Consider the following 15,105-nt stretch of genomic DNA (forward strand, 5'->3'; position numbering starts at 1 on the left):
AGGTAGCACGAGACCATGCATCTCTGCAGTAATTACATTTTCACAATACGATGTCTTTTTTGTCCATTTAGGAACAGTTTATGCCCAGTGCCCAAAACTGTTTATTATACAGGTTGTTAAGTGTTGTTTATCTGGTAAGTACTAAGTAATCAGTTATTAAATGATGTCTAACAACGTAGAAGGTAAAATATTCTACATTAAATTCACACTGCCTTTATTATCTCATCCTAAACTATCATTTGCCAAATTTAAAAAGGCTTTTTCGCTTAAAAATGTTTCTTTACTGATGATAAAGGCCCACCTCTAAAATTCATCAAGCTACAACCAATTAAAATGAATATTCTAGAAATCTGCTAGATTGACTCCACGTTGTAATGAGAAGAGCAGGGCTCAGGGAGTATTTTCACCCCCTCGCCTGGCATACAGGCTTCCTAGCTTCTCTCTGGAGGGGAAGGTAAGCAGTGTCAGGTTCCCCTAAGCTCCCCCACCCCAGTCCCCTCAGTCTGCTGCCTCCTCTTGCAGGCAGGGTTACACATGGCACACGAACGGGCTCTTTACATACATGCAGTTGCACTGCTACTTACATACCCACGCACACGCGTGCATGGCCAGTGTATTGGAGGGTTCTGTATGCCTGTCGTGTGAGCCCTCTGTCTCCCGATCCTTTCACTTGACCCCTGGGGAATTGCAGCAATACCGGGAACTCAGGGAATAGCGAGGTGAGGCAAACGGTCCGCTTTTCCTTCCCTAGTGGCTGCCACCGCTGGGTCCTAGGAATGTGCAATGCCTCGTCTCACAGGCATCTAATAAAGGGAAACTGAGATGATAAGCCAGAGGAGAATACGTGAGCGAGGAAGGGGCCGTTGTACAAGAGATGATGCTTCCGGAACTCCGGAGCTAGATTTCTGTTTTTACATACAAAGCCCTAGGCAACTGGAGGAGGAGGCAGAGAAAACTCCGAATCTAAAATCCTCTGAGATGATGCCTCTCTCTGCGCCTAGAAGCCAGCGCTGGGCGTGTGTCCTGCGCGGGGTTAAGGAATCCCAGGGAGCGCCGGCTGAAAGTCGCTGCGCGGCACCGGGACTTTGCGCTTCGCGGGGCTCCCCGAAGACGCATCCACGCACCGTTTTCCCAGGCGTTGTGCGGGTTTCCTAAACCGTCCAGCTGCTGCCTCAGAAGGGAGTTTCTAGAAGCTCCTTCTCTGCTGCCTCCCCTCCCCCTCTTTTGGGTTTTTACCCCGGCGAGGAGCTTTTCCAGCTCCACTGCGTCTGCCCTCCGAGGGGTACAGGTGCCGCTGTCCCAGCCGCCGCCGCCGCCTGGTCCGCCCCTCCGCCGGGCGGGCCGGGGGCTTCGGTCCTGCGCGGCTGCATCGCGAACCGTCTCCTGCGTGGCCGCTGCCAGCCGCCCGGGACTCCCCGCCCTCCCGCGCGACCCCGCGCCCGGGCGGGCGGCGCTAGCGGCGGGCAGGGGGCGGGGAGGGGAGCGGGGGTTCGTCCGGGGGGTAGCCGCCGCCTCCGCAGCCCGCCGGCGCCTCGAAACCCGGACCTGCCTCCGCCTCTTCCTCCGGCAGCTCCATCCCGCCTCCCGCGCCTCGTCCTCCGGCCGCCCCCGCCGCCGCGCCCCCGGGTGGCTGCCTCGGCGGACCCGGGAGGGGGTCCGTCCGCCGCACGCTCGGCTCGGCCCGGCCCGGGGGGCGTGCATGCCCCTGCGGCCCGCGGCGCTCACCAGCAGCATGCTCTATTTCCAGATGGTGATCATGGCAGGGACGGTGATGCTGGCGTACTACTTCGAGTACACGGACACGTTCACCGTGAACGTGCAGGGCTTCTTCTGCCACGACAGCGCCTACCGCAAGCCCTACCCGGGCCCGGAGGACAGCAGCGCCGTGCCTCCCGTGCTCCTGTACTCGCTGGCCGCCGGGGTCCCCGTGCTCGTGGTAAGCCCGGGGGCAGTCGCCCTCGCCCCGACCCCGTTTTTCCGCCCCTCGCCTTCTGGTTTGAGGCCGCGCCGAGGTCCGGGCGCCTCAGCCTCTGCCTTCTAAGTTCTTCCAAGTTGCCGGCAGCCCCTTCCCCAGAGGACAGTCTTTTAGGGCGCGTCGGGGGTGGGTGCGAAGGAAGCCCCCGGCTCTCCGCGGCGGCCGCCCCTGCCTCCCCGCACCCCGCGGTGGCTGCAGCGTGGGGTGTCACGAAGCGGGATGGGAGGGAAGGGGGTTGTAGGAGGTGATGGGTGGCAGTCGGGGCTGGGGAGGAGGTGAGTTAGCGGGTTGAATCTTGAGGTCATCTACTCTGTGGCCTTGTTCTGCTGGCCGCCGCCTCTCACCTAGCGACTGGAAGGCGAGCAGCCGCGGGGCCGGCGAGAGGGAGACGGGGAGCAATTGCTGGGTTGTGGAAGGGACTCCTGCTTCCACGGTCGGGGCGCATATGACCGCTTTACCGCCGGCTTGCTTTCTCGAAGGCAGAGCCAATGGCACTAAGCTGATCAGGGAACAAATCCCTAAAAAAGAATATGAGAACTCTTAAATGAAGAGGCTCCAGAAGCAGTGCTTGCTGAAAAGCGGGAGCTGTGCTTAAATTACTAGATTTATTTAAAGGCTGTTCCACTCCCTGGGCTGCTTAAGTCCTTTTCCCCTGGAGCCTCTCTGAGAATGTCTCTTGGGTTTATGAACTGTGTGTGTGTGTGTTTCTGTGTGTGTGTGTGTCTACGGACACCCATGCACACACATAAATATATATACACACACATATACATATGTAATTATTAAGCTAATAATCGTTTAATAATTTCTTATGTGAATGTGGTGCAAAGTTATCGGTAGGAGAATTGATGTTTTTTAAGAAGACAATATATGGTTCCTTTAATATTGTCAAAGTGTTGGAGGTTCCCTTCCCGTGGTAGCTTCTTCCCTTCTCTCTCAACAGATAACAAATGAAGAGGGAAAGAAAAGGTACTTTTTTTTTAGTGGTTGAATTGCAGTAATGAATGTTAAGAACATCTGTTTTATCTAAGGTTTGGATACTCATGGTTTCTTTGATTTCAGGGGAAATGAGTCAATAATTTACAAAATAATTATAAGTTCCCACCCATATTGGAATTCCATAAACAAGTCAAGAAACTTCTTGGTAACTTAAAAGTAACTTTATCACAGGTACTGTGATAGTTGACTTCAAATCCAGCTCAAGTTTACTGGTTTGAAAAGTGTTAGACCTTGCACCACAAAGTGTGTCTTTTTTTCCATTGTAATTTGCTAAACTATGCCAAAAAGTCCAAATACAGTGTCATGTTTATTTTCTTTCCTTTGTTTGAAAAGCTGTAAGAGAAAAAATTAGTTGGTGATTCTCAGGCCCTTTTGCTTTCTGCAGATGTTGGGTTTCCAAGGCACATGTTTTTCAAGAGACTAAATGGCTCAGGGATTTTTCAAGAATTTTTTTTTTTTTTTTTTTTTAAGAGAAAAGCCTGTCACTGTTAGGACACTGGTTTGGGTACAACCATAATCAGTAATGTCTGTAAATTGTCCCTTGGTAATTACCATTCTGTTCCTCATTTAAATGAGATAGCACTTTTCAGATCCAAGTATCCATCCCCATTGGCAGGTGCCATTTAGAGATGCTAGCATATTTGCGCAAAGAACTTGATTATTCTCCACTTAGGGGGAGCTATTAAAGGGAAAGGGAATTCATTAGTCATCATTGAGTGCCTACTTTGTGCTTGGCACTGAATAGTCAGGGCCACATACACTTCTCAGAGCAGCCCTTCCAGGAGATACATTCAATTAACATTTGAGGCCCCCAAGGATCAGATAATAAACTAGAAGCACCTGAAGATGAAATGGTGGGTGTGGTGTTTGATGCCTCTGCGACCTAATGCCAAATGCCTACTGCTTGTCCTAGTTCCAGAGAACACTTTCTCTGAAAGAAGCTAAGAAAGGCTGCCAGGGTGAGGATCTGGAATATACCTCACAAGATTTTAAAAGGAGTGATCCAGCTTGATTTCCATGTTTTGATTTTCAGTTCTTTAGTTACAAGAGAGAATTTGGGAGTCAGTGTGCAGAGAAGGCGGTGTTGGGTTTTTGAGGCTGGCTGTGCTGCTGGCCTCTGTTTCCCCTTCTGCTCTTCCCAGGAGTCACTCTCTCGGTGTGAATGGTTGGGAACAGTAATGGCAGCCCTGCCTTTCCCTTCCTCTCAAGAACACTGACCTAGCCCAGTCACTCTTCATGAAAACAATATTACTAATAATAGTAATATTAGTAGCAATAATAGCAATACGTGTCATCTGTTGGATTTTATTCTCTGTGCGTGCGTGCTAAGTCTCTTCAGTCGTGTCCTACTCTGCGACCCCATGGACTGTAGCCCGCCAGGCTCCTCTGTCCATGGGATTCTCCAGGCAAGAATACTGGAGTGGGCTGCCATGCCCTCCTCCAGGGCATCTTCTCGACCCAGGGATCAAACCCGCATCTGTGAATGTCTTCTGCACTTGCAGGCGGGTTCTTTCCACTAGCACCACCTGGGAAGCCCTTGTATTCCCTATATGTATCTAATACTTGAATTACCTATGAAAGCTGTTATTGTCTACCTTTGGGAAAACTGAGATTTAGAAAGGTTAATTAACTTGCCAAGGACCAAGCCTAAAAACATTACACCCAGAATTTTAACCCTACTATGTCAAACCTGTGCCTTTTCCATTACAATATTCAAGTTCAGCTTACTCATAAATCATTCTTCTAAACAAATGCCTCAAATGGTCTCTTTCCCCATCTTCTACATTTCTTGGACTGTAGTGATAAAGATTCTATGTGATACATATATATTTTAACCTTCAAACTCATTTCTAATCCTTAAAACTAATTTTGGAAAGTAGTTCTCCTCACTACCACAATCAGTGGTTCGGTTTCAAATTTGCCAAATTTATTTATCTAAAAGTGAAAAGCAATATATTCTTTACATTTTGTCTCTTATATATAGTGTTGACTTGGGGTACGTGTTTGGAGTATGACAGATTCAAAGTGCATTCTGCTGTTATGTTAAGAGTTGGAGATTCTACTTGCTATGTAACCTTGATTGCTGTGTAACAACTAATTTACAACTCCTTAATTCTTGATTTTCTAAGTCACAGGATTTTGAATATTAAATGGGATATGATATGTAAATATCATTCTTGGCTCATAGTTGATCATCCATAGGAGATCACTCTATAATTAACATTATTAACAAAATAGTAATTCAGTAAATGCTTATTGAATTCCTGTGTTGCATGCACTCTATTAGCCAAAGTAGTGGTTATAAAAAGGCAATTTCAGAAGTAAACTATGGTCACTGATCCTAAAGGGTTTACACACTAAGTTGGGAAAGTAGATAACCATGCCAAAAGTCATAAATCACCATAATAGAAATGTCATATGCACGTATGTGTATACACACACACATATATATGTACCACAAAGACCCCTGGTGGTTCAAAGAGGACAAGATCATTTTTAATTGAAGAGGGGGAGAAAGGGTTCTTGAAACAAATGGTGGCTTTTCGATGTGATTTGAAGGAGGGCTGAAATGGAGTTTGAGTCAGGACGTCACAGAAGCAGCTGTATGAACATGAACTGCATGCTTGGTAGAGAGAATGCAGCTTGTACCTGTGAAACAGGGAGTGGTCGGTCTTGTTTCTAAAGTGGTGTGCGGGGCACACAGGGGTGTGTGGCTGAGGACGAAGACTAAGGTCTCAGCACCGAGTCCTGGAATGCCAGGCTGAATTTTTCTCAATTTGTTGGGAACTGAGTAGGGACTTGTGTGATGGGTGGTGTTTTAGGACATTTTGGGGACTGTAGTGTAAGGCTCTTCTGTTATTAAATATCCGTGTAAGATAATTTTAGTCTCTTTATCTCCAGGTCTACTTTGTGTTGTGAAATATTATTATTTTAATTGTGTTCTCAGGAAACACCTGTAATTTGACTCATTTACAAAGATGACATGGTTTACAAACTCTTTTAAAACAGGTATTGTTCAGTTTGATCTGTATAACATTTACAAAAACACCACCTCCAGGATTTACAGATGTAAACTTAATACGGGACCTGTGTTTTTCATTGATTAAAAGACCTGGTGATGACAATGGTTTCTGCTCTCTACATTTGGATATAGTGGCCACTACACTAGCTCCTATTGTTCCTTAGATCTTTGAGCAACACAGATGATCTGAAGGAGACAAAGCTAAACCATCCCTCTTCATAGAGCCAGAATGAAGACTGGAAAAACAACAGTGAGCTGGGCATGTTTGAGAGTGAGGGAACATTTCTGATTTTTTTATGCCTGCATCCGCGGGAAGCTCCATCAGCTCTGAGACTGAGGCATGGAGCTGCTGCTGCTATCCCAAGGATGTTGCATTTCTAAATGTGGTGGAAGTAGATGGTGATAGACAGATATCTCATATCCAGAGCTCCATCTTGTTAAATACTTGAACCTTCCCCACAGACATCTCCTTCCTTGAATCTTGCCTTGGGTGCTCACTCCTAACTCTGCCCGTCTCTACTCCCAGAATACACTATACTTCTGTGGTGTGGGCAGGAGAAAAAGCACAGATATTGGCATTAGGTCTGAATTCTTATCCTGCTTTTTCTCACTATTGATGTGAACTTGGGAAATTTTACTTATTCATAAACCAAGGATTAAACAGCTGCTTCCTGAGAGGCAGTGTCTGTAGAGGTTAAGATCACAATTCTGGGGTCAGATTGCAAGCCCAGATTTGCCACTTTCTAGCTATGTGAACTTGAGCCTGTCCTTCTGTGCCCATTTCTTATGTAAAATGGAGATCTTATGAGTATGAAATTGGTTAATGTATGTAAATATCAGATTAGTGCCCAGCTGTATATGTGTTAGCTACCACTAGTCCTCCCAAGGTTTGGGGATAATTAATCAAGGCAACCTATTTAAGAAGCCTAGCCAAATACCTTTGTTAGGGGCTCCAGGGCTGATAAAATATTCGAGGTGGACAGAAGCCACCTAGTTCTATCCATTACGCACAAAATTGGGGAGCCTGAGTAGCAAAAACAGTAAAATTCAATCAGACCTCTGTCCTTCCAATCCAGTCAGTGATTTCTGCCTTTGACAACTCCTTCATTTCTTCAGCAGGCTAACACTAGCTAATATTTCCTACGCACCAGACACTGTGTAACATAATTTTAATGTGTTCCTTTGTTTAATGCTCACCATAGTAACATAATACTTTCTTTAAACATACACACTATCATTAAGCCCACTTTTTAGTGAGAAATGAAACATTTACTGAGATTAGATGTCAGACTTGTATTAAATTTTTTCAATCCATTAATATAATTAATCTTCACAGTAAACTTATGAAGGAGACTTGGATGTAAAAAGGTGAGATGATCAGTCCAGAGTCCTTCAGTGACTGCCAGAATCGTCAAAGCCTGTATATTTAGTTATTTTGTAATGTACCTTTATCCTTACATGTCAAACAGATCTTTAAAGATAATTAGTCATAGGGATTCCATACTGAAAGGGTCAAATTTTTGTCAAACCTTTTATCTTTGGTTTCTTTTCTTTTTTTTTTTTTTTCTGATTTGATGGGAAACTTTGTGTTCCAGAGTAGATAATGGTTTCAATGTGTAGTGTAGGAAATTGATTTGTTTCCTATCAAGCTTGAAATGTCGTGGAAAGGTGGGTGGCAACAGGAGGGATTCAAAGCTGTTTCTGTTCTGATCTGCAGCCACATTTCTTATCTCTATGGCACACATGGGTATGGTGCTGCGGGCACCTGCTTTTCTGTGGAACCCTCTGGTTCTAGATCTGCAAACAGCGGTGCACGGAGAGCTGAGGCGTCCTCTGCATCTAAGACATGTTTCTTAAAGTGGACCCTAGCACTAGATTTGGGAGGAGTAGTGAACACACTGAAACTGTGGTATAAAATACCATATGTATGTATGTGTGCCCATATGTGTGTGCATGTATGTATGCATTTTTCTAGTAAGAGCCTCGTGGCTTTATCAGATTGTCAGAAATGCCCAAGATTCCTAAAAGTTAAGAACTACACTTTGAGGATTTATGACTCTGTTCAAACTCCTCCTCATGTCTCTGAGGGCTTTTCTTTACTTAGATATTCTCATTCATATTCATTCATTCATATCCATCCTCCGTCTTTCCCTTCTCGCTCCCTGCATTCCTTTGATAGTCTCTTTTTTTCATTTATCCCCTCCCCTTGGCATGCTGATTAAGAGATTGTTGGGGGGTCAGAAATCTGAAAACCAGCTGGCTTTTGCTTTTCCTCTCCTCCTCCCCCTGCCTCCCCTCCTCCTCCTCCTCCCCCCTTCCGCCCCATCCCCTCCTCCTCCTCCTCCCCCCTTCCCCCTCATCCCCTCCTCCTCCTCCTCCCCCCTTCCCCCCATCCCCTCCTCCTCCTCCTCCCCCCTTCCCCCCCATCCCCTCCTCCTCCTCCTCCCCCTTCCCCCTCATCCCCTCCTCCTCCTCCTCCCCCTTCCCCCTCATCCCCTCCATCCTCTGTCACTCATTATCCCTGTGGCTTCTCTGCTGTAGTTGCCTTATCTGAAAAAATGTTGACTTATTCCTGCCCATCTTTCGTGTCTTTCAGAGCGAGTTTTGAGGATCAAGTGGGTGTAAATGCATGTTAGAGACAATAAATCACTGCATGCATAGAAGGAAAACATAACATGAGCAGATTACATGGGTTATCTAGCTTCTTGGTCATTGGAGATGGTTATATTGCTGATGGAATGGCTTTGCCAGCCCAGTACACTTACTCGGTGGAGTAGAAAAATGAGTGAGGTTTTTATACTTCTTTTCTTAGTTTCTTGTAGAGAGAATAGCAAAAATAAAAAGCCAACAGTATGAAATGGCCTAATTATTATAGCACATAATTCAAATACCCAATGCTGTCTTTCAAAATATTTCAGTAAGCTCTTATTTTCAAGATTATTATAAAGAGTCATCCCATTCGTTTGTGTAATTTGAAAGAAATAATGTTTCCAGGGAGCAGTGTTGATACCATCTGTTAAGTTTGCATTGTATCATATTAATTTTTAAGTTAGAACTGTGCCCAAAAGTCATTATTTGTAAGTTTGGAATGATAACAATGCATCTACTGTGTGCTAGGCACAATGCTATTACTTGGCATATATAACAAGGGGGGCATATTCACTGCCCTTCAACAGTTCAGACACTGTGTGAAATTATATCTCTTATCCTCAACTTTTTTGTCTCTAAGACTGAAATGATGATACTTCCCATACCTTTTAAGAATTAAATATAAACATGCATGAAATAGTAAGTGATAGCTGCTTTTTTTAGCATAAATGCCAGTGACACCTATTGGTAGTACATGGCAAAAGGATGTTGCCCTTAATCATTTCTGTTGAATGGAAGTGGTAAATCGTTAACTCTGCATAGTAACTCTTTTAGGTACTATGTGTGGTAACACATCTGAGGAGCTTAAGCAGTTTGCTCCACTGGGATCTGAATCAATTACTTCAAGTCTTGTTCTCTCCTGGCTACCTACGATTGCCCACCAGTTTGACTGACAGCATAAATGGTGTCATTCCTAGAAGACAGGGGAGAGTTAAAGCATCTTGATTATATATCACCGTGCACTTTACAGTAGCCTTATGCTTGTAAATGTATGAGTTCATTTACAACCAGGCATAAAAAGGGGAATTTAAAATCTGTGTTCAAAGATAAACCTTCATTGGTTTCTAAGACCAGTGGAATAGCCAAATGGCCATGGCATGCGTGTTCAGTTGTGTTCAACTCTTTGGAACCCCATGAACTGTATAGCCTGCCAGTTTCCTCTGTCCATGGAATTTTCCAGGCAGAAAACTGGAGTAGGTTGCCATTTCCTACTCTAGGGGATCTTCCCGACCCAAGGGATCAAACTTGTGTCTTTCGTGTCTCCTGCCTTGGCAGGCAAATTTCTTTAGCACTGAGCCACCTGGAATAGCCAATAGAACTTGCTTTTCCCAGCTCAACGTTCCATGTAGATAAATGGAGGAGGCAAGTTCTGAGGTCAGAGATCTTAACCTATAGTTAGGAAGATCTTTTTGACAGCCTTTGGTAAATCATAGGAATATCATTTTGGTGGGAGATATTTTATCTGAATATAACATGTGAAATGGAGTTCTATATTCAGTAATATTTAAACTATTTCTGAGAATGCCAGTTTTCACTCAGCAGGCTGGTTACTTTTTTAGTCTTATTATGACAGATGTAGTTTGAGAATCACTGTCAGGAAAATCACCTTTTTTTTTTTTTTTTTGGTGAAAACAGAATCTTGAGATTATTTTCCAGATCAGGTGCATTTTAAACTTTAAAGACAGTCTTTTGGTGGACTTTTCTCACTGAGAGAACATGTGTGAATGGAAGTGTGTGTGTGTGTTTGGTATTTAATAAATTTATAATTTTGTGTATGAATTCATTGTCTCCCTTGCTTCTAACCTTTATAGTGCTCCCCACCCTTCTCCTAAGAAAAGAAAATTTCTGGAACTTTCCTCTGTATCCTTTCAGACCAAGCACCAACTCGTGTGAGCTGATGTTTTTCCGTAGATGAGATAGCTGCATTCACCTCAATGATTCCTTCGTGTCTTTAGCACGTGCATGTGTGCTAAGTTGCTTCAGTTGTGTCCAGCTCTTTGCAAGCCTGTGTACTATAGCCCACCAGACTTCTCTGTCCTTGGGATTTTCCAAGCAAGAATATTGCAGTGGGTTGCCATGCCCTTCTCCAGGGTATCTGCCTGGCCCAGGAGCTGAACCCACATCTCTTAAGTCTCCTGCATTGGCAGGTGGGTTCTTTGCCACCTGTGCCACCTCTTTAGCACATTATGGCATTAAAAAAATCTTATATTGTGCTTTATGTTGTATTTATTTTTATTCATGTTTCCATCACTAGATTTGAGCATCTCAAAGTCAGAGTTTTACAATCTGACTCATCATGTCCAGCTCTTTGGTTATTTTTGGGTAGATAAATTATCCAGGGACTAATTGAAGTTTGTGATGATGAGGTTGTAATAACCAAATTCTGCTGAGCACACACTTAATAACCATTCATTAAAACAGGCAAAATAGTCCTTTCACTCTGTTCTCTGGCAGGTCTCTGCCCTTTGAGGTATTTTAAGTGTATAAACCTTATATGAAAGATATATAGAAAAGAAGCATAGTCAAGGTATGATTCTGTGTCCCCTAACTGACACACTTCAAGCAGAAATACCCCTGTCCGTTGGGAACAAGTCAGAGGGCTATAGGTTGCAGGCCTTGCAGGAGTTTTATACCTTGTTTGTTCAAGGATAGGAAGTATTTCCAAACTATTTTAGCCAATCTGCATAGTTTGAATTTCACCAAGCGTCCTTTTTTAGCATTTATCATGCTAACTAAAAGTCTCTTCTTTGATCAATTAAAAAATATATATATATATATTTATCAACAATGCTACTTTAGTTGTTAATTAACATGCATGCATGCCAAGTTGCTTCAGTTCTGTCCAACTCTTTGTGAGCCTATGGACTATAGCCTCCGTCCATGGGATTCTCTAGGTGAGAATATTTGAGTGGGTTGCCATGCCCTCCTCCAGGGGATCTTCCCAACCCAGGGATCAAACCTGTGTCTCTTACGCCTCCTGCTTTGGTGGGCAGGTTCTTTACCACTAGTGCCGCCTGAGAACCCCTGTTAATTAACATATGATGGCAAAAAGATTTACGGCAGCCTCTTCGGTATATGACGTTTCTGATAAAACTCTTGTGACTATTGGGATTTCCTTCTTCTCTCCCTCCTCTTTCCTTCTTTCCCTGAGCAAACATTTGTTGAGTACTTTCCATGGGTAGCTTACCTTGAAAACAAGACTCATAGAGATTGCTTGACTTGCTCCAAATTCCAAAAACAGGATTAAAGCTAATTTCCCCCTTCTCTAAATCTCTCAAAACAATCTCAGGAAATAAAGGCTCATGAAATCATGGGGCACTTAAAGACAAATGTAGTCTTGACATATCTACAGTTACCAAAGTAACTTACGGCATTTCCTCTCTAAGGACATGTGTTGATACAACCAGAACTTCTATGTTGTGGAAATTGTGTATTGCATTTAGAGCATAATGATCCCTTTTTTAAGGGTGCTCTCAGCAGTGCCGGCAGAAACTGTACTTTCCTATCGAGGTTTTTAATCAAGATTTCAGATTTAGCTTTTTCTCACACTGGGTTGCACAGAAGTGCTCTTGACACTGAGAAATATCCTGTATTTCGCCATGTTCTCCCAAACATCAAAATTGAGCAGTCTTGGATAAAGGCAGTGCACCTGGGGCCTCATCTTGTAATTTAAAATGAGCTCCTGACATTTCCAGTTGAAAAACAAACCACTATCTTCGGGTTGGTGGCAATGACCTCTTCCTTCACACGTGCCTTTCCAGCGTGGGCTTTGCTGAGTTACTCAAATGAATGAAGAGACTTAGTCAAAACTACGTGACAACCCTTTTGGTCTCACAAAGAGGCCTTTGTTTGTTCTTCTCACTGGCTCCATCACATGGTTCCTTGGGGTCCCCTTTTCCTTTTTCCTGGGGCTCAGTCTAGAATACAGATAGAGGAATCCAGTAGATACTTTATTCAAGCCACACTGACAGGCTTTTTCTGCCACTCCATTTTTGGAAAAGATTTGTGAACCCATTGTGAGAGAGATTATGCTTCTTTGTAGCTGGAACTTTTTCATCATGAAAGAGGCCTTAGAGATCATTTAGTTTCATCTCCTAATTTCCAAATGAATGGCCAGAGAGATTACATGACTTGCCCAAGGCCACGCAGCTAGTGAGAAACTACACCAATAGCAGGACATATAGAGGCACTTGGTGAACATCAATCTTTGTAAGTACTTTAGACATGTTAACTAATTTAATCCTCACGATATTAGGGATAGGCACTGTTGTTATCCCAGTTTACAGATGAGGACACTGAGGCTCAGAAAGATTAATCAACTAGCTCATGACCCCACAGCACAGAAGTGATGTACCTGCATATGCGCTTTTAACACAGAGATGGTTCTCCTCCTCAGGACCGTATTTTTTGTCACCTCTGGGAGGGGTTATGAGTGCCTACAACAAATTGTTCTGCATAGCAGTATTATTAATAGTTAAAAGATAGAGATGAAGAGTATGTGATTATTCTGATAGCTTCTTTTTTATGAATTTATACTGTTGATTGAATATTGTATTTACATTAACACTTAATCTGTGATAGTGAAGAGGTAGTAGCAGGTTAGGAAAAAAGCATTTAATTTAACCAAAATCATTTGGTTCTATGATGCTTTCCTTTATTGTGCTGACATCAAATCTTTTCAGACAAAAAGTAAAACTACATTTGCAACTTTCAAATGGCTATAACAAAAAACTACCCATTTTTGATACACAGATCTTAAATTCTTATAATATGATTTCAACATAGCACAATATAGTTGTCACACTATATAATTGAACAACTGCACTCACGGCATAGTTACTACATTTAGCATACTAGTTTGGCATCAGTTTGGCAACTAGTTAGAGTCATGGAATAACTATTCAGCAATCTATTTCAGGGAAAAAGATAGACATTTATATATTTTGAATCCTTTTTTTTTCGGAGAAACTTAGAAATACTCTTGAATCTTGGTCCAGTCCTGTGGTGCTGTTTGCTGTGAAACAGCAGTGGCCTAAGAAAGTGCAGTTCTCTGCTCTGTGCTTTATGGGATTCTCCCTGCCCTTGGTTTCCATCTATTTAAACAATCTCTATTCTTTAATTTGGGCAGCCCCAACTCCATCTTTTTCCTAACACTTCTCTTGATGCATCTAATCAATGGCAATCTTTCCTATAAACTCCTTTTTAAATAACTCTTTCCTCTTATATACTTACATGAAACAGAAGTAATTGCAGGTGTGGAGTGGGGAGATGGAGAGAAAGCAAGACAAAAGGAACAACAGTCATAATGTACTGTTTTATGGAACTAGTGAATGCAGAGAATTGTTAATAAATTTTGTATATGCAGGTTTCATGGATCTGAAATTAAAATAAATAAATAAAAGGAGCAGTGACTCACTGATCTGACTGGCAAGTGACCTGAGTTGCCTTCCTTCTCTGCTAGTTGCTACTTTGGAGACCTTGAGAAAGCCACATAGCTTTTTGGCCACTGTAACATTAGATAACTGGTGTTAACTCCACTCAGGGCAGAAAACAGACTCGTGGCTCCCAGAGAAGCCGTTTCTGTGCGTGAAACCAGTCTGGCTGTTAGGACACTCTACCTTGACAGTGAAAGCCTGTCTCCTTGTCTTCTGCTTAGTGATCTCTCACCTTTTGAAGCCACAGGAACAACCTAGATGGTTTCCCAGTGAAAGTGTTAGTTGATCAGTCGTGTCCAACTCTTTGCAACCCCATGGACTGCAGCCCACCAGGCTCCTCTGTTCATGGAATCCAGGCTAGATTACTGGCGTAGGTTGCCATTTCCTTCTCCAGGGGATCTTCCCGGCCTAGGGATCGAACCTGGTTCTCCTGCATTGAACGCAGATTCTTTACAGTCTGAGCCACCAGGGGAGCCCAGTGTATGAAGTTATCTTTCAGTTCTTTGACTCTTCTTGAGATTTACGGTCTTCAGCTTGACACAGCATGAATTTGAGTCCCATTTTACCATTCTGGCCACTCACATCTGACTTTTCTCAGATGTCCTGTGTTTTTAAAGCATGGCGCCAGTACCAAATAGTATATTTCATATGTACTTGCACTCCTGGCAAATAGAGCAGAAATCTTTTATACTCTCTTTTTCTTAATGCTTTCACCTTGGGATCAGTATAGTCATCTTGTGGTCAGTTATGTTATCTATAAAGGAAGTAGATTAAATTTGTCACCAAGTAGGCAAAAATACGGTATGGCAATGTACACTGCTCCTCCCATGACCACGGCAAACATTGCTAAGAGATTGTGGCTCTTTCTCTCTGAGTCTGATCTAGGAGTTCAGCCTTTAAGACAGAATTCTGCGCAACGTATGATCAGATTTGCCGTCTTGGAATCAAATGACTAATAAAATCTTTACAGCTGTAGGTAGCCTATACAATGTAGTATACTACATGTCTATGCATTGTGGTTAATT

At 43.3% G+C, this 15,105-nt stretch overlaps 1 protein-coding gene across 6 annotated transcripts in view; it reads left to right on the plus strand.

Annotated features, from left to right (window-relative positions):
• The first annotated feature begins 629 nt into the window (after window positions 1-629).
• The window catches only part of PLPPR5 (phospholipid phosphatase related 5), a 124,147-nt gene continuing 109,671 nt past the window's right edge, over window positions 630-15,105 (plus strand). For 4 of the 6 annotated variants that reach the window (XM_070467747.1, XM_020911961.2, XM_070467746.1 and 1 more), the window contains exon 1: window positions 1,700-1,936. In XM_070467747.1, coding sequence (XP_070323848.1) covers window positions 1,700-1,936 — 237 coding nt within the window. Of the gene's footprint in view, window positions 720-1,210; window positions 1,289-1,699; window positions 1,937-15,105 lie in introns of those variants that run through there. The other 2 variants (XM_070467748.1, XM_070467749.1) reach the window with 2 other exon arrangements.

This window comes from Odocoileus virginianus, chromosome 5, assembly GCF_023699985.2.
Source record: "Odocoileus virginianus isolate 20LAN1187 ecotype Illinois chromosome 5, Ovbor_1.2, whole genome shotgun sequence".
Lineage (NCBI taxonomy): Eukaryota > Metazoa > Chordata > Mammalia > Artiodactyla > Cervidae > Odocoileus > Odocoileus virginianus.